This window comes from Artibeus jamaicensis, unplaced genomic scaffold (assembly GCF_021234435.1).
Source record: "Artibeus jamaicensis isolate MK-2021 breed Jamaican fruit bat unplaced genomic scaffold, CSHL_Jam_final scaffold_3307, whole genome shotgun sequence".
Lineage (NCBI taxonomy): Eukaryota > Metazoa > Chordata > Mammalia > Chiroptera > Phyllostomidae > Artibeus > Artibeus jamaicensis.
Window position 1 is genome coordinate 7,458,998 of NW_026522040.1, and position 21,758 is coordinate 7,480,755.

Here is a 21,758-nt window from a genome sequence, read left to right on the forward strand (position 1 = left end):
CAGCATAAGCTCAATAATAAGGGAGGAAAAAAGAAACCAGTTAACAAGAGCAGAGACCATGTGGATGAGTTTGTATCACGGCTCAGTCCAGTATAATCAATAACAAAAATGGTCCCCATTCTTATCAGAAGTTCCCAGAGCTCAGGACAATTACTCTACTCTCTTCTAAGCCTGAGGTCAAATGTCACTTTTTATCGGATGCTGTGTGATTGAAGTTAAGAGCTAGTAGGAACTGGTTTGGGTTCTTTGTACAAGTTAAGTAAATGGTCAAAGTGAGCCTCCTCTCTTTCCTCTCCTAGAAAGAAATCCAGGCTGGAACAAGACTCAAGAAGGCTGTCAGGAATCAGAGAGGCCAGGACAGAGAAGCTCAAAGCATTCCTGGCAGGATCATGTGTTGTTGCTGCCTTCTCAGAATCTATTCCCCTCCTTTTGTAATAGAATCCTCTTTTCCTTGGGAAACTGCCAGTTACCTATTCTCATTCCAAGTGGGACTTATCCTTCTGCAGTTCAGACTCATATCTGACCAATCAAAGTACCGCATCCTCCTGGCGACAGTGAGTGGTTCAGCAAGAAGCATGTGATACAAGCCAGGCCAATAAGAGTCAGCCCTGGGACTTTTGCCGGAACAATTGATGAGAAGTTGCCTTTCCTGGGGAGTTGCCAAGAAGAAGGTAGAAGCTTGGAGTTTTTGGTGGTCACCTTGGCTACCATGTGAAAATAAAGCCAGCACTGAGGGCAGTAGAGCTGAGGAATGGAGCATGATTCCCTCTGATGGGGAGGAGTGGGGATGGGAGGAGAAAGAGAAGATAGTTGGAAATCTGTACGTGCATACGTGGGGCAGAAATGGTATGGGTGAAAGTATCTATATGTGTTTCTGCATCTATAGCTATATATCTAATCTCTCTCTGTCTCGCTCTCTCCAACCTGGCCATTGCAAGTTCAAAGGCTCAGGTTCTAACCCTCAGATGTGAGTCCTTGGTCAATGAGACCTCTAAGCCTTGTTTCTACCACCCAATACACAGGATAAATAATAAACACTCTCCATCGCGCCCCCAATGTGGGAAGGTAACAAAGTGCTTCCATCCTGAAGTATGGAGGAAGGGGGATGTTCCTGGACATTTGTTATGATCTCTAAATAATTACTGGGCCACGAAGACCACTTCTAGATTTGAGTCAGACGCAAGGTCCAAGTCCAAGTGAGGAAGGGATCGGAGGCTCCCCTTTTGTGACTGTGTCGGGACAGGGGGTCCAGGGGAGGAGGGAGGCTGCACTTGCTATGACGCAGCTGCACCGGCCGGTTGTCCCTCAGATAAACACACACCTTTTATAGACAGAACAGGGAAAGTTGTGTGAGGGTTAGTGTTTCCTGAGGAACGATGGCCCAAAAGGGTGGGACAGTCGAGGCAACTTCAGGGTTGGATTTCTGATCTGTAATATTTCTCGGGGACATCTGTCTGAGATGAAACACTGACCTTTGACAGGAAGGTCCTGTCTGAGGTTCAGCAGCTTTCAGTGCCAAGGGGCCTGGCTTAAGTCCCAAGGGGGCAGCCTAACACGCAATCCAAATAGGTCCTTTGGCCTGCCCTGTTCTGTGCTCCCTGAAATGCCCGGAGTTTAAGTAGAGGGTGTGTGGGCAGGGGCGCGGCGGATGGTGGTCCGCTCCTGCCCTGGGTGGTACATGCGGCAAACCAGCAAGACCTGGGATGAGCCTGCCCCTGGCCGGCCGCAGAGACAAGGTTTCGAAGACAGGGATAGAGTACTTTAAAATATTTTTTTTAACTTCAGTGGGAAAAAAAGACAAAAATCGCATTTTCCTTTACTCATGGTCTGGGGCTTCTCTTCCTATACAGTATATGTAGCACCGAGGGGGAACTGCAGTGGGGACACCGTAGTTTCCCCTGGGGAGGGAGAAGGGGCAGCCTCGGTTTCCAGGGGGCCCCTCAAGGCCCAGCAGGGGTGTGGCGGAGCTCGGGGCCCTGAGTCCTCTCCTCTGGCTTCTTATGAGCATCAGGACTTGCCTTTCCAGCATCTTGCAGCTGGCTTTTGCCACTCTGTCCTTGTTTGAGTTGCTAAATCTCTGTTTTAGTTCGCTGTTTCACACCCACACCGACAGTGTGCCGTCCCCCAAGGCCCTGCGACATCTGCCAGGCAGTGAAATCAAATGTGAAGTTAAATTTAATTCGGCTCCACATGATATGCGCAGTCTCCCCACCCTCCCTCCTTCCCTCCCGGAGTGCCGGGTGGTACCCGGGCCAAGTGAACCTTCCCCCAAAATGTTTATTCTGGAAATTTTACCCAAAAGGAGAGGGTCTGGTAGAACAAACTCTTGCGTGCCTATCACCTAGCTTTAACAATTATCGACATTTTTGCCAATAACGTTTATCTAACTTCACATATATATTTAATAAAATACATATGTATTCTCCTGGGGTATTTTAAGACAAATTTCAGATATCATCTCATTTTACTCTAAGCCATTTCGGTCTGAATCTTTAATGAATAAAGAAGCATTTAAAAATAATTAGTCACTCTGTCATCACCACAGCTAATAAAATTAGCTAATTTCTTATCACAATCTCAAACAGAAGCTGTATTCAAATTCTGTCCTTATCTCAAAGCTGTCTTTCTTACAGTGGGTTTGGACTATATTTTTGATCTCAAAAAAGAAGTCTGCTGAGAAAATAAGAGTGAGCAGAATTCTAACAAGAAAGTTAACCTTTAATGGTTAGAACAGTTTTCGGGCTTTTTGCAGTTTGCTTACCTGTAAATAATGAGCTTGTTATAAAGCACCACAATTCCTTTAATAAGAGCAGAGGGCCTGTATTCTGCAGACACTACGGCCGAGCGCTGGATGAGGTGACCTGCCCACAGAGGCTCACAGCCCCGGGCAGGAGGCGTGTGGCGGGGAAGGGAAGCCCCCCCCCCCCCGCCCCGCCCCGCCCCGCCCCGCAGAAGCGATTTCCGGTGGGCTGGTGCGCAGGGGTGTGCGGGACTACGGGCGCTCAGTGGAGGAAGAACTGCCAGTATCAGGTCCCCTTATTGAGACTCCTTTGATTGAAAAATGTTTTTATCTTCACCCAAGGACATGCCCCCTGATTTTAGAGAGAGGGGAAGGAGGAAGAGAGAGGGAAACGCTGACCCCCTCCCTGACTCGGGACTGAACCCGCAGCTCGACCCACGCCATTCTGCTTACAGGACAACGCTGCACCCGACTGAGCCGCACCAGCCAGGGCAGACTCCTCTGATTTCATCTGCTCCTGTCTCCAATCAGTTATCCTAAGATTGGGCCACAGATTGAACGTCTGTGTCCCCCACCACCCAAATTCATGTGTTAAATTTTAACACTGAATGTGATGATATTTGGAGGTGGGGCCTTTGGGAGGCAAAGGTCATGGGTGCAGAGCCTTCACGAATGGTGTAACATTATACATATTTCTTCACTTTAATTTTTCTTTCCTCCCTCCCTCCCTCCCTCCCTCCTTCCTTCTTCCCTTCCTTCCTATCTTGTAATTCTTCTGTTCTAGTAGGTTCTCTTCCTGCTCTTGCTCTCTAATACATCGAGCTTTCCTGAAATGGATTCCCTTCTTCCTGGGGACCCCATTGTCTTTTCTCTCATAGGCCTCAGGCCTTGGGACAGCCCAGGGTTTGTCTGAGTTTCAGTGTGTGGTTCCTGCAGCTCTCACCGTCCTCCCAGCATCCAAATCCATTTCTTTTTGCTCTGAAGTTGTCTTACTCTGGGCTCCTCCAAGGGCAGCACCTGAGATGAGGGTTCTGTCACAGAAGGCATATTTGAGAGGTGACCCTAGGAAGCAGGAGTGAGGGGCGGGGAGAGTGAGACGGGGAAGGAGGAAGAGACAGTTGAGAGTGCCTCGCTGACGGTGACTGGCGTGGGCACCTGGGGCTCGATCTGAGGACAGTGCACCTCAGAATTGCCCCTGTGGATGGCAGGAGGCTGGGGCATTTACCCAGAGTTTCACCCCCACTGGTTGAGATCGGCTCCTCTGAGGCTAACGATCTCCCCCCTCATGTGCAAGCTGCACCGTATGGGCTGAGAGGGCTCCCCGAGGTGTCCAAGCGGGGAGGGCGGAGGAGGAGTGCTGGCTGTGCCAGGGACCGCATAGCACGGCTGATGTCAGAGGCAGCCAGGGCATCCGGCTTGCCACGCAAGTCCCATTCCTTTTGCTCCCCTGGCTCATTAATACTTAATAACCACATGATTTATTAAGCGCTTTCTGTATATCAATCATTAAACAATTAGCTTCCCAAACACTTTATCATTTAATCTTCTGAAGGCCTACTAGGAAATGATCTTATTCCTCTACAGATGACAAATTGAAGGTAAGAGAGTTTATGTAACTTGCCTAAGGGTGGAGCGCGCTCTGGGCTGAGAGCTGGGCTTGAGGTGGGAGCTGGGGTTGAGTTGAGCTGGGCGTGGGGCCTCCGTTACCTTCTGTCTAGCCTTGGTGCTCCCATTCTCAGGCCAGAGGTGGGAAGTTCCCAGGGCAAGGACCCCTGGGACTGAGAATGACAGTGAACCGGTGAACTTAACGCAGGTGGATTTGTGTGGTCAGGAATCACTAGACTTAGATCCTGATGCTGAAAGTCTGGGATAAATTGCTCTGTCCGTTTGAAAAACGAGGTGTAATTATTTTTTCGTTGTAAGCTGTTGTGCGGCAAGCATCTGGGACAGGGTCTGCTGAAAGGTCCTGCTGGGCTCACCCGATGCTTTTCTCACTAGACTCTGCAAAAGTCCTGACTCGGGAGGTCAAACATGGCCAGGTGCTGCCCCCAGACTCCGCCAGCTGTTTGGCAGATGTGAGCTGCTGCCTCAGGGGAGTGCAAGAGAATGCCTGAGGATGGAGAAGGATGTGGAAGGGCAATCCGAGGAGCAGGCCCTTCCACGCTGACCCCGGGAGTCACCTCACAGAGGAGGGAATGGTGTCTCCAGGCCTCTGTTCACAGGCACGTCGCCGCCGTGGGCTGGCCTCCGGAGCCGCTGGGGCTGGGAGGAGGGAAGGGGCTTCTCAGTCCCAGGTGGCCACCGAAGGAACACATGAGTCGCTCCCAACCCTCTGTTACCCACCTCAGGCGGGCGGGGGTGGGGTTGGATCATGGCATTAGCCCCTTCTGGGTCCCTGGGGATAAGTGCAAAGGAAGTGTTGTAAGAGATGGACCATGGCCTAGACTTCTCAGCAATGGGCCAAAAAAATTCTCTTTTTTGGTATTTGTTTGCCTTGAGTTTCTGTCACTGGCAGCTAAAGCAGTCTTGACTGATACAGAAGCCAGCCACTTCCCCCGCTGCCAAGTGACCCATTTAGGCTGCTTCTGCCACATCTGACTGTCCCTGCTCATGGGTCTCCCCTTCTTCCTCCACCTAAGCTAGTTTACAGGAAAGACTTGGCCTCTGTCATCCACAGCAAAGATGAGTTTGTGTCCATGTGCCCCTGGTGCTGGCTCAGTGACATTTAAAGCCTGTTGCTAATTGTGAGGTGAAGGGAAGGAGGTCCGCTTGTATCTACTGTGAACTAGACACTGTGCTGGGTCATTGTCTCACTAAATCTCCAGAGTAATCAGCAAGATGTTCAGAAAGGGGGTTTCTTGAAATCACCATGGAAGTGACTTCCTTGGATGGGCCAGCCCCCAAGTCCACCCCAGGACTTGGGTTGAAACTCTGAGGCCTTAATGAACTGCATTAATGTACTACGCCCACAAGAAGATTAGTCCCGTCTTTTCGAGTCTGTGTATCTAGTTGAGATTGTTATTGAGCCACATGTCTTGGTTTGTTTGCTTGGATTTTATTTATTTATTCATTTATTTATAAACTGGGTGCTTCTCAAGGATGATTTGCAGACCCGCCCTCACTCTGGGGCAGCACGTGCTCATTTGTCAGCCCTGTGTTTCGGGGGGTCCTTTTGCCTGAATAAACTGGTGGCCAGCTGTGGCCAAGCCCAGGCAGAGCTGGCCTTTGGGAGCGAGGCTTGGAGTAGTGAGGGAGAAAGGGACTGGAGGCCGAGATAAGAAATGTCCACATAGGCTCTCTCTAAGCCTTCAAGGTTTCAGCACTCAGGGCTGAAGTCCAGCTCCTGTAGCATGTCCTGCAGAGACCTCTGCAGCCTGCTCAGGACCACCACTTCTGCAGAGTACAGTGAGGCTTCCAGGACACCGTCCAGGTCCTCCAAGGTCTTCAGAGCCCCCCTGGTTTGGGGGAAGGGGCAACTCTTGGAGGAGGCCAGCATATGGAGAAGGTCCCGGAGGTTATCCAAGTCATTAGATATTTGGGTCACACTTCCAGAAGGCAGACTGGTGAGGATCTGTTGGTAGATTGCCAGTATCTGGTCCATCCCGGACAAAGTCAGGACAGGGTGGAGCCCAGGAATGAAGTCCAAACCCGTGATCCTCTGTTTGGAGGAGATCGACTGCTATGCAGGACGAAGAGGGAGAACAAGAAAGAGCTCAGCGAGGTGAGAGACAAGTCAATTCTCTAAAGCCCCAGGCCTCTCCATTGAGGACGGAGGTTCGTTCCCTTAGTTGCTTCCTTTCCACCTTCCACACCATCCAGCCTAATCCCTTATTTCTTGTGCCCAGGTGGCTGCCAAGCCACAAAGAGGGTCTCCTGGACTTCTGTCCTCCTGCCCTTCCCAAACCACCCTGTGCTCCAACTTCCAGACCACCCTTTGCAGGGTGCTCCCTTCTCCGAATGGCCTCTGCTATAGAACCAGCCGTGATTCCCTATTTCATCCTGAGTTAAGTCCCTTCCCCAGGAGCTGGGGTCCTCCATAAGTGCGCCCTCCCCAGCCATCTTCGTTTCCTTCCTCCCCTAGTACATTCCTCCCTTCAGCCAGACTCTCTGCAGACCTCACCCTTAGGTCATCCCCAGCGAGTGTGTCACCTCTCCTTCAGCTCCAATAACTATGATTACCAAGAGGGGTTCCCCTTCCCAACTGTCCATGGCACTCGCTCCCTGTACCACACAAGAGGGACGTTCCATTCCTATCACAGGCAACCTTGTCAAATGACTATTTTGAGAGCAAGGAGAATTAAGGGCTTCTCTTTGTAAAATGCCCAAGAGTCTATCTAGCTGAGTTGTCCCTTCTTCTGGCCACCTAACTTCCTTCCCAAGGTCACTATCACATCCACAGTGATCAGGGGACATGGAAGTCCACCCAGGAAAAACAGTAGGCTGTTAAGGCTGGGGACTAGCAAAACCATACTACGAACCTTTACTGAGGCCACACTTGGTTCTGTTTCTGCAGGGAGGGTGGGGGGTCACTTGCCTCCTCTAATTTAATCTCATAATGACCTCATGAAGACCACAGGAGAGTCCCATTATCTAGATAATAGAACCAAGTCTTAAAGGTGTTGAGGGACTAGCTTAAGGTTTTCCAGATAGAGAACAGAGGTAGGAGGAGAAGTGGGAAGTGGCTGAAGGTCTAAGCTGTGGATCCTGCAGCAAAGCCCCAAGGGGCATTGATAGCTGTTCCCAAATACCAGAGGGTTGACCGCGAAGGGGGTAGGCTTGTTCTTTGTGTGGCCGTAGCAGTAATGGGGAGTCTTTCCAGGGCCAGAGCTCAGCCACAATGAGGAAGATCACCTACTGCTAAGCACATTCTAGAGATACAATGGAGACCCCAGAGGGGATGCTGCTGGGGGTCTGGTCACCAGCCAATGGGACACACGAGCCTTTAGGGCTCCCTCTAATCCCAGGCACTAGGATTCCAGTTAGAGAGGAAGAAGAGTAAGTAGGTGGAGACTGATGAAGGAAGAGGAGAGGCAACTGTTCGCACAGTAGGAGGAGTCAAGGCCACCACGGCCCCTATGTGTCACTGCACAGGCCTCAGTAACCTCTGAGGTCCCAGTGTCCCCACGGCCACAGTTCTGTTTTGCCTCCCCAGACCCTCCCTACCGTGTGAGAGATGTCACTGATCCTAGTGACAATCGTTTTGATGAGGGTTTTGGTGTCATACTGGACTTTGTGGATGGGCAAAGCTTCAAGGCAGAACAGGTAGGGCCAAAGCCACAGGAATCGGCACAGGAGTCCGCAGTGCATTTTCCTTCCCAGGTGTGCTTCTTGGGCCTGCAAACCAAAGGAACCGCACATCGTAAGTTGCTGCTATTTCAGAAAACACACACAGGCCCTGTTACCAACCACATTATCAGACACAGATAAAAATGAGATTTGCTTTCTGCCCTGCTTATCATCTCCTCAGAGTCCAGGACGATTCATTATCTAAAAATACACGAATAAAAAGCACTTCCTTGGGGAAAGGCGAGGCGTGGTCAGTGAAACCCCGTGGAGGTGCACTGTAGACCACAGAGCTGTAAGCCAGGGTGTGAGCCAATGGGCATAATGGTGCCAATGTGACTTCATTATGTGCTTCAAGGAAGAGAGTGGGCTTTTAAGGTCTGGTGTATATCCAGCCGTTTACCCATTGTAAGACTTTAGGCAAATCATGTAACTGCTAAAACTCTACCTTTTATCCCCTGTGATATACCTACCTCCAGGCTTTTATAAGGATCAAATTAGATAATGCGTGTGAAAGGGCTGTAAAGGTCTGTGAACTGTACTCTATCCCTACCCTGTTCTTAGAGATGAGGTGACTGGTCCTCCCGAGCCTCCCACAGCAGCCTGCAGGCACCTCCATGATGGCAGTCGTCACTGGCTTTATTGCTTCCCCCTCTCACACTGGGAGTCTGAATCCAACCACTGCCTATGGAGGGTTGGACCATGAGTCACAGGATGTTCTGGGACCAAGGTCACAAGAGTGAACTGCAGGTGTTCTCTACCCTCAAGTCGCTTGCAGTTCGCTAAGAGAGATAAACGGCTAAACAGGCCATTCTGATTCAGGAAAAAAGAGCTTTGCAAGAAGAACAAGTACAGGATATCACAGGAGTCAAAAGGGGCTTCCTGGAAGAGGTGTCACCTGAGCTGGGTATTAAAGGGCAGGGGTTAGAAAAAATAAAAAGTGGTTGCCAATAATCGCCAAGAAAGCAGTAGGTGCAAAGGCACAGAGGCAGAAGAGAACATTTAACATGTTCTCCTGGAATGTTGGAAACTTTCAGCACCATGGAGCCATGAATTCTAAGATTAACAGAATGCTGATCCTTGATTAAACTGCAAAGTTTTAATGCAGTACAGGAGGCAATGAGGCAAAAAGTAATAAAGTTAAATGTTTGTGAGCCTGTGGCCAATGATCCCTGCTAAGTATATGTGGAAGAGCCTGAAATACTAATTAGTGTAAATAAATGGTAGCAGGAAGGGTCTGGGGATGGCAAACATGTTAATCTGCTTTTTTTGTTCTGCCTCATCTGGGTCCTGATAAAAAGAGATGATACATTTTCTGTCCATAGGTGGCATTATTAGTATAATTCTTATGCTGGTAATATAGTAGAAATCAGCAGTCTGTTTATATACCATTATAATGCTTAATCAAAGGTATTTTTTTAACTATGAATTTCATAGCAAGGGATAAAGTAAGGCTCAAGGACATGCGTCCACTTACCCGAAGTCCAACAGGTGAGTGGCAGAGTCGGAATTCACACTTTGGGCTGCCTCCCCCAAAAAGACTGGGGCCCTTTCAACCTCCCCCCAAACCAGCGTCTCCAACTTTCAAGGAAAAGTCCAAATTATAAACCACCCCAGTGCCCCGCTAAGAGCAGCTCCCAGGACCATGGCACTTGGGAACAGATGCCCTGCTCCCAGACAAAGCTAGAGTGTACCCTCATATCAACCCCAAATATGAAAAATACTTGGGAATTTGGGAGGGGGCCCTTCAGATGTTTTTGTGCTTGTTTTCTCTCTGAAGAAGTTAAAACTCCCTCTGTTACCTACTTCTTACCTGCATAAGCATTGCCACCAAACCTTTGTGGAACAGAGTTAAATAATGCTACCCCCAGCCGTGAAACCCCAGTGACGGCAGACAGTGTAGTGGTCAGGCCCCAAGGCTTCGGCAGCAGGCTCTGCCCTTATTAGCTGTGTAGCTCTGTGAAACATGCTTTGCTTCCCTAAAGCACCCATTTCCATCTGTAAAATGGAACTGATAACACCACCTGACTCAAAGGGTAAATAACAGGAACCTGGAAAGCCTTTGGCCGACGTGTGTGTTTGTGGAGAAGGGTGGAGCTGGAGGGAGTAAATGCCGGCTGTCTTTGAATGTGTAACTACTGGGCTTTCAACGGCTGGGCAGGCACTACCCGTAGCCGACCCTAAAGCAAGCCCACGTGCGGCCAGCTGTACTCCTGGGCTAGCTCAACAGGGTACCCGATGTTTCTGCATATTCCCCCTGCGCACAAGATTGAGTCCTATCCTTTTCTAGGATTTATGTGTTAACGGCACCCTCCTTACCAAGAGAATTTATTACCAGATTAACGCCGGTCATAGTTGCTCTCACATAATGGCCACCCTTTAATACCTTCATGGAGAAACAGTTTACAAACCCTCTGTATCACCATGGGCGATACGCTTCAGTGGACACTGAAAATAAATTGCAGTTCCTTGAAATGTTGAGAAGCTGCTGCTAAGGCTGCCTAAGGGGAGCATCGTGGGGGCTGCGGAGAGAATTGGTAACAGGTCCGTCTGAGAGCAAAGTGATGGAGAGGAAGGAGCTGGCCTCCCAACACACATCACGTAACACACACGTCCACACACATCACACACCTATCACAGACCCACACGGACACACCAACACACCTAACCCTCTTAGTGGAGGCTGCTAGCTGTCTCTAGTATCTAGTCTCCCCTTCTTCCCAAGTGACAGGACAGCCACGTTTAGATAGGGATGTAGCCATGCGGAATAACTAGAACTCTTCCCAGCTTCTCCCAACTAGATACGACCACGTGACTAAATCACGGCCAGTTAAAGTGCCCTGCGGCAGCTCTCCTATCGTGTGCCTGCCTTTTTCGCCCCTTCCTCCACCCTGCAGCCCCAACTGTGCGCGCAGTAGCTGGTGTTCAGGTGCTGTCTTGAATCAGGAGCACTACGGCCTCACCTTAAGAACAGAGGGTAGGGAGCTGGAGGAGCCCGGGTCCCTGAGGACTTTGTGGAGCTGAGATGCTATACTGGCCTTGGACCGTGTGAGGGACATAACCTCTGACTTGGTAAAGCCATTGGGATCTCTGGTAAATGCGGCCAACCTTAATGCTAACTGATTTATACACCCGGACATGGGCAGCAGAAAAGAGTAAATCGAAGTTTTCCTTGGTTCACGGAGCATCAGTAAATGAACGGGGACCTGGCTGTGACCCCAAAACAGGGGACTTGCTGGGAAGAGCAGACTTAGGGAGTGGGGTGGAATAAATCAAGGCGGCAACTACAGCTTCATTGAGCCTGGCACTTGATGCATAATAGTTACTCATCATATATTTGATGGCTGACGGCTAACACGTATTGATCACCTGCTGTGGGCCAGGGACAGAGGTGACAGAGGTGACAGAAACATGGAACCACAGGAAAGTAGGAATCAGTCTTGGGGTGAAGGGGGCTGCGGAGACTGGGGACCTCCCCAGGAAGCCTGTGGAGCATTCCACAGTACTGAATGTTGTCCACTGTTTACGCAAATCATTTGTTAAACATAAAAGCAAAGAGCAAAACTCTGCTCTTAAACAACTGGTTTAAAAAGTTACGTAATTAAGTACAATGCAAGGAAGAGCATTTAGATGGGTAGACGGGTGACTCGCAGGGAGTCGTTCTTTTTCAAACAGTGAGCTCTCACGTCGGGCAGAACCGTGAGTTGGAGTGCAGGACCTGAGGAAAACTCACTAACCTCTCCGAGACTCTTTCCTTAGCTATTACATGGGGATCACAGGAATCCCAGTTCCCACCTCAGACTGTGGTGGACACAATAAGGTAATACACATGGCTAATCAACCCTAATACTGGCCAGCTGGCATCGCCATAATTTCCAACTAAGAAATCAAAAAAGGCGTCTCGGAGGAGGTGGCATTTGATAAGGGCCCTGAGAGAGAAGAAATTGGGTTTGCAAAGGTGGAGGAGAGGCATAGCCCAGCAGCGGGCTCTGGGGATGGTGGCTGGCAGCGGCATGGGAGGTGTGATGGATGAGGAGGCAGGAGGGGGTGGGCGTAAGTGGCAGGTAGAGAGGCTTCTTTCTGTGTAAGTGGGGAGCGCTGATCACTCTCAGTCTAGTGTTTTTGGCTGGGTGACAAGAAAATGGGGATGGAAATTGGAAAAAGCATGAAGATGGGTCTGGAAATGGGGGTATGAGGTGTGCGGACTTGCTTGGACTAGTGGGACCTCAGGTGGCCCCATCCTGCTGATGGCTGGGAAAGGGACTCTCAGTTCAGATAAAGAGGACCTTGGAGATAGACCCAGGAGGGCTGGTTGGCACAGCCACAGGAGTGAGCAGAGAGAGCTGAGGGGGAGGAGGGGAGAAGGGGAGGAGGGGAGGAAGTGAGCCTGGGCTGCAAAGCCTTTTCTCTCTGGAAGTTTCCAAAGTGGTTTTGAACATTTAGGAGCTGTCATTTTTCTAAGATGAACTGCTGAAGTGTTGACACAACAACCTGTCTCTTTCCTTTTTCCTCTGACTGTTTTTTAAGCAGAGCCTGGAGACAGAGAGGGGTGCCTTTGGGGGAGGCCAAGCTGGGGGGTCAAGGGACCATTGCCTCTGGGCTGTGCCTTCCACTCCAAGGCCAGCCCCCCACTCTCTCCTCTTCTGTCCTTTAATTAGGAGCCTGCCTCTCCCCAGCCGCTCTACCATCACCCCCTGCCAGGGGTGCACCGGAGAAGAAAAGAGAGAAAATGGACCCCCCCAGGGCAGCGCTAGGTAATGAAATGTGATCACAGAAAACAGGCTCCAGGCCGGTGGGAGAGGCCTGTGTGACCAACCGCCTGCCCCACCACAATTTCCCGCTCTCTGACTTCACCTGGGGGCCAGGCACTGGCCCCACCTCTATGGTTCTTAGTTGAGCTCCTCCACCCTGCCCCCCTCTGCTCCCTGTCCCCACTCGGCAGGTCCCCCCAGGCCCCCTCCCCACCTCTGCCTTCTCACTCTCCAAAGACAGGCAGCCTCCTGCTTCCCTGAGAAGCCTCCAGATGTGAGCTCCCTCACCTTCCCTCTGTCCTGGGGGGTGAGGCGGGCCAAGCTGGGGCCTCTAGTCAGGGTAGGGGGTGGCTTCTCTAGAGGGTCTGCTGAGCCTGCCCACAGCCTTCTGAGGACAGCAGCGGGGGAAGGTAGGGAGAGCCCTGGGTCACAGAGGGTTTACTGGTGGGGGCTGCTAGCTTCACGCCATCCAAATTCCTCTGCTGCCTCCTGGTTTGAAAGTTCTGGAGGTCAGCAAGGTACCCAGCACACTCCTCTCTCCCTTCTCCAGCCATCGGGGTTTTTATACCTGTCTCTGGTGACCTGTGGCATGCTAGCGTGAATTCAGTCCAGGTAATGTGATGTTTGTTGTTAATTATGAGAAAAAAAAGCATTGGATATTCTTCCCATGGACCCCTCCCTCCCTCCCTCCCTCCCTTCCTTCTTCCATAACTCCAAACTGGAAGGGATCTGGGGACAGGGAAAAGACAAGGGAGGAATAGAGACAGAGGAGATTGGACCCTGGCCCTTCAAGTTACACAGAATCCACAGGGAGAGATAGAACCTTAAACAACTCAGTTTAACACAACCCACTGAAGGTTATGAGGGAAGGAGCACAGGAGTTGGGGAGTAAAGGAGAGGATGAGGACAGCTGTGCACAGGAGGAGGCATTTGAACCGAGATCTGAAGGACGGAGCTCCCAGGGGAAAGAGGGCAGGCAGGGGGTCCAGGCTGAAGGGACAGTGTGGTGATGCGGAACACTACAGTGGCTCTGGGAGAATGCATCATTATGGTGGAAGTGTGGGAGGCAGGGGGTTTAGAATGTCCTGGGCCTGCTTCCATGTGTAGTAGGGACCTTGTGGGGATCTGCCGTACTTGGGACACACACACAGGAGCCCTGGAGGCCGTGTTTGCATGACCAGTGGTAGGCAAGGGACCAGGATGCCCTGTTTTGCTCCCTTTCCTTGTCTTTCCTCCCCCAACCCGTGACTGAGTCCATTGGAGCCTCTCCCAGGAATTTAAGCAGAGCCCCATTTGTCTCTGCTGTGGTTTTGGAAGCGCCGGGGTCGCCACGGTTGGCCTTGCATGCATGGAGTAGCTGAGAGAGGCCAGTGTCCACCCAACCAGTGACAGGCGGGTGACAGTCACTGCCTGCTCTTCTTCCTGATCTTTCTGGTGCCTGATCTGGTAGGTTCTGGGCCCTCTTGAGGCTTGGTGGCCCCCCCTGTCTTTAACCTCCAGTATGAAGTAGTCTTTTCCACATACACTCATTTGAATAGCTTTCAACTTTCTGAATATACTTTTCAAACAGAAGACCTAAAGCCACCCGCATGTAAGAGAAACGAATGTTGAGAAATAAAATTCACCCTTTCTATGGGTGAATAGTAATCTCAAAAGATTCACTCTTGAGAATCTCCATTCTGTTTTTTACATGCTGGTCACGATAAATATTCTACATTATTTGAAAAGCAAGAAGTAGCATGAGTGGTTTTCTCTTATTTGCAATCAAGAGCTTCATTTGAGAAATCATGTTCACACACTTAACCAGTAGCCAGGGCGTTGGTGTGAGGGGTTATATAATTCCTGTTCATCAGAAACTACCCTTAGATCCGATCCCATGTGTTATCAGGGAAAACAAGTGAGTTTCAGTTTCTGGGTCAGCTCCAATCAATTGTTAGTGGGCTCCCTGCAGCACTGTGTGGAGGGGGGTCTGAAGCTCCACCCAGATTCAGAGGGAGAGGGTGCTGGGATCAATTAGTGATGTCTGCCGGGTGCAGGAGTGGTGGGTACGCCCCTTGTTCCAGCATCTCCCAAGGGCCTGGCACGGAGCGAATGCTCACTAACTACTCATTGAATAAATAAATGAAATATATTTCCCGTCCCTGATCTTTGTTGTCTAACCAGGTTAACCTACTTCTATGATGGTTTGCCTGTCCCCATCTTAATGCCGCATCACTTTTGCACAGCAGAAATTCCTAAAAGCTTTCTTTTCTTTCCTAAATATGTATTTTTTAATTTCTAGAAAGAGGAGGAGGGAAAAAGAGAGGGAGAGAGACATGGATCAGTTGCCTCTTGCACACCCCCAATCTGGGCATATATCCCAGCCTGGGATCAGACAGGGAGCTTTCTCTTCACGGGATGACAGCCCACCCACTGTGGCAGGCCGGTCAGGGCCCTAAAAGCTTTCTTACTGAAAACAGGAAGTGCTTCAGCATGCACGTCTCTCTCTCACTGGGACCTGGGCTGGCTTCCGGCCCCTCATATGTGTTTTCTAGAACCTCACTGGCCCTGATTCCCTTCAGCTTCCTGGGTTGTGCCTCGCCTTGACTGTTGTCTCAGGCGCCCCCTGCCTTGGCCCCAGTCATCAGCCTGGCTCCTGGTCCTGTGCTCTGGGCCTCCTGCCTGTCTCAGAGACCTCTGCTCTGCCCCTCCTGTCTTCCTTGGGACTTCTCCCCTTTTCCTTGGCACCCCTAGAGTACACCCCGGAGTATAAGCGCAATGCACGCCCAGATGGGGATGAAGGAGTCTGTGGGATGAGATGTTGCCATTGGCACCCGTCACAGATTCACTTCCCAAAAGCTGATAAACTGAGCAGAAAAGACTGTAAAATGCAGTTTCCTGAAAAGCAAGGTATTGCTCTTGTCACACATGAAATAAGTGCGAAGGACTCCATGGGCTCAGGCATCAGGTATGTTGTTTTTAAGCAGAAACAACCTCTCTCTCTATTTCTCTGAGACAGCTGTGTGGACAAAAAAGAATTTCAAGGCTCTTGGCTGGCAGGCCAGAACAGAGCTGCTGCCACTGGAATCCCACCACTGGTGGGGACAGGGCTTACTAGTGACTGACTGCAAGAGAATTTGGCTCGATTTTTGTTTAAATTGCACGCATCCTATTCAAGGACGCCCACACCGTGAGGACCCTAACTCCCTGGACCCCTTCACTCTCCCTGACTACCACGCTCCCCTGGGTGGCATCTAGGCTGGAGTAGGGACAACAGTCCCTGGCTGTGTGAGGGGAGGTCTCCCGAGTGGCCACCTCTGCACCCTGCACAGTCCACCCAGACAGGATCGGCATTTGCTTGGGGCTGATGGGCCAAATTAATTGCAATTTCCCTGGCTCTGTCCTTGGCCCTGGGAGCCACTTCCTGGAACGGAGTGGGAGGAAGGTATTTCCCCCAAATACCAAGAAGAGTTATTTTGGGCATAAGATGTACAAACTATGAGAAGGACTCCTTTTGCCAACATGGAAACATGCCTCGGCCCAATGTTCTCAACTGCTTGAAAAGGAAAGAACCTAAAAACTTAATTTTTCTCTTGCCTTCTCCCCCTACCAAAAGGTGGCAAATGGTCAGCATGGCCTTGCCGTTCATGGGGACATCAGGATGGGAGCGACAGTGGTTCTGCAGACTAAGGAGACGGGGCACCCGCTCTCCCACCAGTCCCAGGGACCGCTGCCCACTACAGAACTCTGTAGAACAAATAGGGGCGCTCGGTTCCCACAAAGGGGCATTGCTGAGCTTGTGCTCCTGGGGTGGTGACCTCAAGTCCCTGTCCTCTGCCCCACCTCCCCCGGAAGACCTTCCTTCCAGCGGAAAACAATCATCTTGTCTCTCCAAAACTGCCGTTCTCCAAGGACAACCAGGCTGTCCGTGGCACTCCGGTCTAACTGTATCTCAGGAGCCACTTTGCTAAAGTGCCACCATCTTTAAGCTATAGAAACTGGAGTGTAAAGACAACCACCCCCACAACGAAATCTAAACCAAGCCAGGAGGGAGGGCAGGTGGCAGGTGGCCCGGTAGTTCTCATCGGGGGCCCACCTGCCCACAGTGCATACCTGGTGGTCTTGGCTAGAGAAGTGGTAACAACGAGAAGTGTGGGTAACCAGCCTTTCCCATGACCCGCTGTTCTTCCCCCCAGAGAAACCCTATCTCCTCCTGTGTGAGGAAGGCAATCTACACAGCTTTGAGACCAGAAGTGGTAAGACCCAGCACAATTCCTCTGGAAGATTTGGTTTCTTCCTGACTCCTTTTCTCCATTCCTCCCCCCACCCTTCCATGGTTGTGTTGTTCCTAGATGAAGTTCACCTTATACAGCCCCTCACATGCAAAGGTAGAGAACCCCCCACCCCCCTGGAAAATAATGCTTATTCACAGAACGAGGCTCTATCCAGTCCTCAGAAATGGAATGAACCTATTCATGCCCCCTTAAACCCTCATCTTTATCCCCCACCCCAAGGTGGGAATGAGGTACCCTGATCTTTGGGGGTGTGCTCAGGGCAATTTCCAAAGCACCTCAGCGGTGGGGCTGCCGACTCTGACGATTTCCCCGCACCCTGGCTGGCTCCCTGAGCATAGATTCCTGCCCCGTGGGCACAGGCACAGCCCAGCCCAGGTGGAATCCAGTGCTCCTGGGCTCCCGGTAGCCTTTCCTCTGGTTAGAACTCTGTGCAAAGCTACCACGATCCAGAACCGAGCCCTCTGCCCTTCCCTTCACCCGTCTCAGTTTCCCCGGAGGGCCGAGGTGGGGTGGGGGAGAAGTGGCCTGCCCACAGCTACCGGTAGAGGAGAAGGGAGCGCGCCTGGGCCTTACCTCGCAGCTGCTCCACGATTCCTCTGGGGCTTCATGCCGGCCAGCCCCTCTTATAGCTGGCCAGGCACAACTTGCGCAACTGCCCCTCAGGCCCTGATCACCCTGAGCGCCAGCTCCTGCCCCGCAAGCCCTGAACATTCTGAACGTCAGCTCCCGCCCCCACCCCGTGTTCAGCACCAGGAGGGGCGGCTGCAGGCCCCGGGCCTCGAGGGAGGGACTAGGCGGCACCAGGAGCCACGCGCACACCTTTGGGTACCCCCGAAAATTTGGGGACTACTGGCAGGAGCAAGAAATCCTGCAGGCCCTGTCGGAGGCTCTGGTGAGGCTCTGGTGAGGCTGTGGTGCCAGGGTCGGCCTCTAGGGGACTGATGGCTGTGGGGGGCCCCTCGGAGCCAGCTGAGGTGCTCTTCCAGCCAGCTCTCCCTCCTTCTGGCCGGTTTGGGTGACCTGTGTCACCTCCTCCTCTAGGCTGTCAGGGCAAAGTAGGGGCTGGGCAACCCACTTTTTAAGTTCTTGTACCCTGATACTGCCAGGCACACATGGGTGCCCAGGGAAAGTTCACCAAACTGAACCCCGGGTGCACTGTGCACCACAGAGCTGATTTTTCACACGCAGTCTTAGTTCCCCAGAGTTTGGGGACTCCTCTAGTCTCAGGCCACTGGGAGGGCAGTCTGGGACTGGAGACTCCCTGGAGGCGGTGTGCTCCACCAGGGCCGGACGGGTCTGTTTTGCTCACAGCTATATTCTCAGTTCATAGCCTAGTGCCCAGCATAAAGTATTTCATTCTTGAGACATATTTTTAAAAGAAAATTTCAAGCATCCAGAAAAGGAGGCAACAGGTTGAGCAATTACTGTTCCAGATTTGCCTCGTTTATTTTTTGACTGAAATATTTGAAAGCAAATTACAAACATCATGTCTCTGTATCCTGATATTCAGCGTGCATCTCTGAAAAGTAAGGCAGCGTCTCTACCCAACTGCAAGGTGCTTGTCACACAACAGTCATTCCTCAGCCTCATGAAAATTCCAGTTTATATAGTTGAATTTCCCCAAATACCTAAAAGAAATGTCATTTAGAGCTGCTTTGTTTGAGCCTGGTGGTTTTGTGCTTAATGACTATTTATTGAAGAAAGGCAGGGAATCGAGGTGTAGACTGTAGAAGCCAGAAACTGTGGGCATTGACTGAAGGTGGGAAACCAACTAAATGTTCGACATAGGAAAGTGGTGAGATCATTGAAAAGCCACATGAGAGCAGTCTGCACACATTGAATGTTATGTTGTAGGACAATATTTAGTGATGTGGGAAAATAATTATATTTTGTGAACTGGAAGGAATCAGATTGCAAAATGGTGTGTTTTCTGATCACACACATGTCAACACACATGTGCGCTGAAGATGTCACTACAGGGACTGAGATGAGGGAAGATTTTTAATGTCTCTTCTTTGGGCCTTTCTGCTTTTAAAAAGCGTCTACAGTGAAATTACATTTTGAAGAGAAATCTCTGCATTTCCATGGAAGTTCCGTTTTGTGTTGCTTTTCATACACAGGCCGTAACACTCACTACAGTGAAACTCTCCTTGTGCCCGACATCTTTGTAACTTGGCTGTAAGGATTTAGCTCATTCGCGGGACCTTGGCAGCCCCAGGTGACTCGTTGCAGCAACTCCTTCCTTAGGGTCACAGGGTGGACTGGGAGCAGTTACTGTGTACACACCAGGCAGCACTTGAGACCACACGGGGAGGGTACGGACAGTGTGGTCTGTCTAGCACCTACCTATTTTTTTTGCCCTTGGTTCATTAATAAATTATTATATTCTTTTATTTTTAATGACATACTATATAATAAAATATTTTATTTGAAAAAGTTTTCCGAACGGACAAAGACATAGGAAAACTCAGTTCCCATTCCCTCAACTTCCCTCCCTGGATAGAATGGCTGTTACCATTTTCTGCTCTGTCTTTCCGGGGGTATTCTTTTTCTATCCTTCATACATCTGTTTTCTCTTTTTTTGCATATAAAATGACGTTTTATTTTATTTTACTTTTTAATGGATTGTTTTAAAGATATTATTTATTTACGCGTAAAGAGAGGGAGACCAATAGGGAGAGAAACATTGATGTGTGGTTGCCTCTCACACACGCCCCGCCCACCCAGGGACCTGACCCCAAACCCAGGCATGTGCCCTGATCAGGAATTGAACCAACTTTTAAAACATAAAATTTCATTAGGCAAGTCAATCAATCACACAAAGCTGTTTACAGCAGTAATTAAAGAAGTGGTAGCATTTTACCAGTATAGAAATAGTAACATTTGTCAGTGTAAAATGTCACAGAGTCCAAATCACAGCTTGGATCTCCAAGATCAAGTGTTTTACTGCATGTACTAAAACAAGGTCAGTTTCAAGATAAAATTCCTCCTCCGTATATCTTGTCTTCAATCAAGTCTTTCTTCTTTTTCTTTTTTTAATCTTCACTGAGGACATTTTTTTTTTCACTGCTTTTAGAGAGACAGGAAAGGAGGGAGAGGGTGAAACATCCATATGAAAGAAACACAGTCTAGGTAGCCCTCCTGTATGCACCTCAGCTGGGACCAAGTCTGAAACCTGGGCATGTGCCTTGACTGAGAATCAAACCCATGACCCTTTGGTCCATGGAACAGTGCTCCAACCAACTAAGCCACACCAGCCAGGGCAAACTTACTCCATCACCATCATCTCAGTGGTGACTCCCCCATGGTTATTTCAGACTCTGGCCACCTTTACATAGTCACTCATGCCCCTAGTTGTACCCTAGCTGTTCTTGACAATCCAATGTTTGTTACTTGACTCTGCTCTTTCAAAGCCATAGCTGGCCACCAGAGTGCCATGATCTAGGTCTTCACTGCTGCTGTGTGGATCTTAATAAATGCCTTCTCCATAGCACTGGAAGCCAGCATGGCTCCCATCTAGAGCAACAGAGTTGGGCCCCACAATTGTCATCGCCTTCCTAAGGGACCTCTCCTGCTGATGGATGACCGTGAAGCCAGGGTCACTGGCTATAGAACCCCTGGGTTTGTGTTTGTAGGGTCTAACCATTGCATGATATGAGTAAGTTTCCTCCGAGTCCAGGCTTCCATTGGACTTAACCTACTGGAATACATTATCCACTAGGCCACCACTGCAGCCCTTATTGCCTCAAGACTGAGAGCAGTCCACGAGGTTCTGTTCACGCAGTGAGATAAGTTTGTAAGTTTTCCACACCATCTGTCCTTCGAGGGCACCGGTTGCACTAAAAGCCCAATGAGAACCCCTCTGATTCTGATTCTTCATAGGACTTACATAGCCTTCCCCTCTCCAAACCACAGTTGAGGGATTTCAGCAAAAAGACGTTCCCAGAACACTTTCCTTTTCTTGTGCTTCTGGTTTTGAAGACCATTCATCACCTGCCTGAAGTCTTCATTGGTCATGTGAACAAAGGCATTCATTGCCACGGTGAAGCGCTGTTTCCCTAGGTTGTATCCCTAGCTGTGTGGGTCAGTCATTAGCATGTCCTTCTCCCAAACTGCTCTCCTCCACCTTCTTCATTCCAGCTGTGTAGTTCCCTGCGCACTGCCTTCCACTGCTTCCCTGGTGCATCTGAACTTCCATCAAGTTTTGGAACAGCCGAAGCTATTCCTAGGTAAATGGCAGTCAGGAAGAGTGAAAGATTCATGTTTCAAAAACTGCTTCCAAGAGTGCAGGGAGCTGTGACCCCGGAGCCCAGGGGGTGGAGGTCATGCTGTCCTGTCTGCCAAGCCAGGACCAGGGACCATGCCTTTTGGAATCTCCAATCCCTCTATAGGCAAGGCTGGTTCCTGGGGTGCCCCAGCAGCACCAGGACTCGGGCCCGGGCACTCACCAATGGCTATGTCTCTTTTCTTTAAACACGCACAGACACACACACACACATCACAAACGATGTGATACTATTCACACTACTGTTTCTGTCCCTTGTTTTAAAATTTTTTATTTTGGAAAGAAATTTTAAAAGATTTTATTTATTTATTTTTAGAGACAGGGGAAGGGGAGGAGAAAGAGAGGGAGAGAAACATCAATGCGTGGTTGCCTCTTGTGTGCCTCCCACTGGGACCTGGCCCGCAACCCAGGCATGTGCCCTGACT

At 50.2% G+C, this 21,758-nt stretch overlaps 1 protein-coding gene and 1 pseudogene across 2 annotated transcripts; both read right to left on the bottom strand.

Annotated features, from left to right (window-relative positions):
* Window positions 1-5,792: 5,792 nt before the first annotated feature.
* LEP (leptin) lies at window positions 5,793-17,641 on the bottom strand. Of its 2 annotated transcripts, none has more exons than XM_037167746.2 (3): window positions 17,622-17,641; window positions 7,904-8,074; window positions 5,793-6,416 (listed from the first exon to the last, which is right to left on the bottom strand). In XM_037167746.2, exons 2-3 carry the CDS (start codon window positions 8,045-8,047, stop codon window positions 6,057-6,059), a joined length of 504 nt encoding a protein of 167 aa, XP_037023641.2. In that variant the 5' UTR covers window positions 8,048-8,074; window positions 17,622-17,641; the 3' UTR covers window positions 5,793-6,056. The 2 variants fall into 2 exon arrangements, with proteins under 2 accessions (XP_037023641.2, XP_037023640.2); XM_037167745.2 differs by having other exon boundaries at window positions 5,793-6,419.
* Window positions 17,642-20,316: 2,675 nt separating this feature from the next.
* LOC119065622 (procathepsin L-like) lies at window positions 20,317-21,310 on the bottom strand (annotated as a pseudogene).
* Between the last annotated feature and the right edge of the window lie 448 nt (window positions 21,311-21,758).

Bases quoted from the DNA above. Each gene is read 5' to 3' on its own strand.
- LEP (XM_037167745.2), bottom strand. From the start codon at position 8,047: ATGCACTGCGGACTCCTGTGCCGATTCCTGTGGCTTTGGCCCTACCTG. The intron at 6,420-7,903 runs GTAGGGAGGGTC...CGTCCTGCATAG, and splicing joins TCAGTGACATCTCTCACACG to CAGTCGATCTCCTCCAAACA.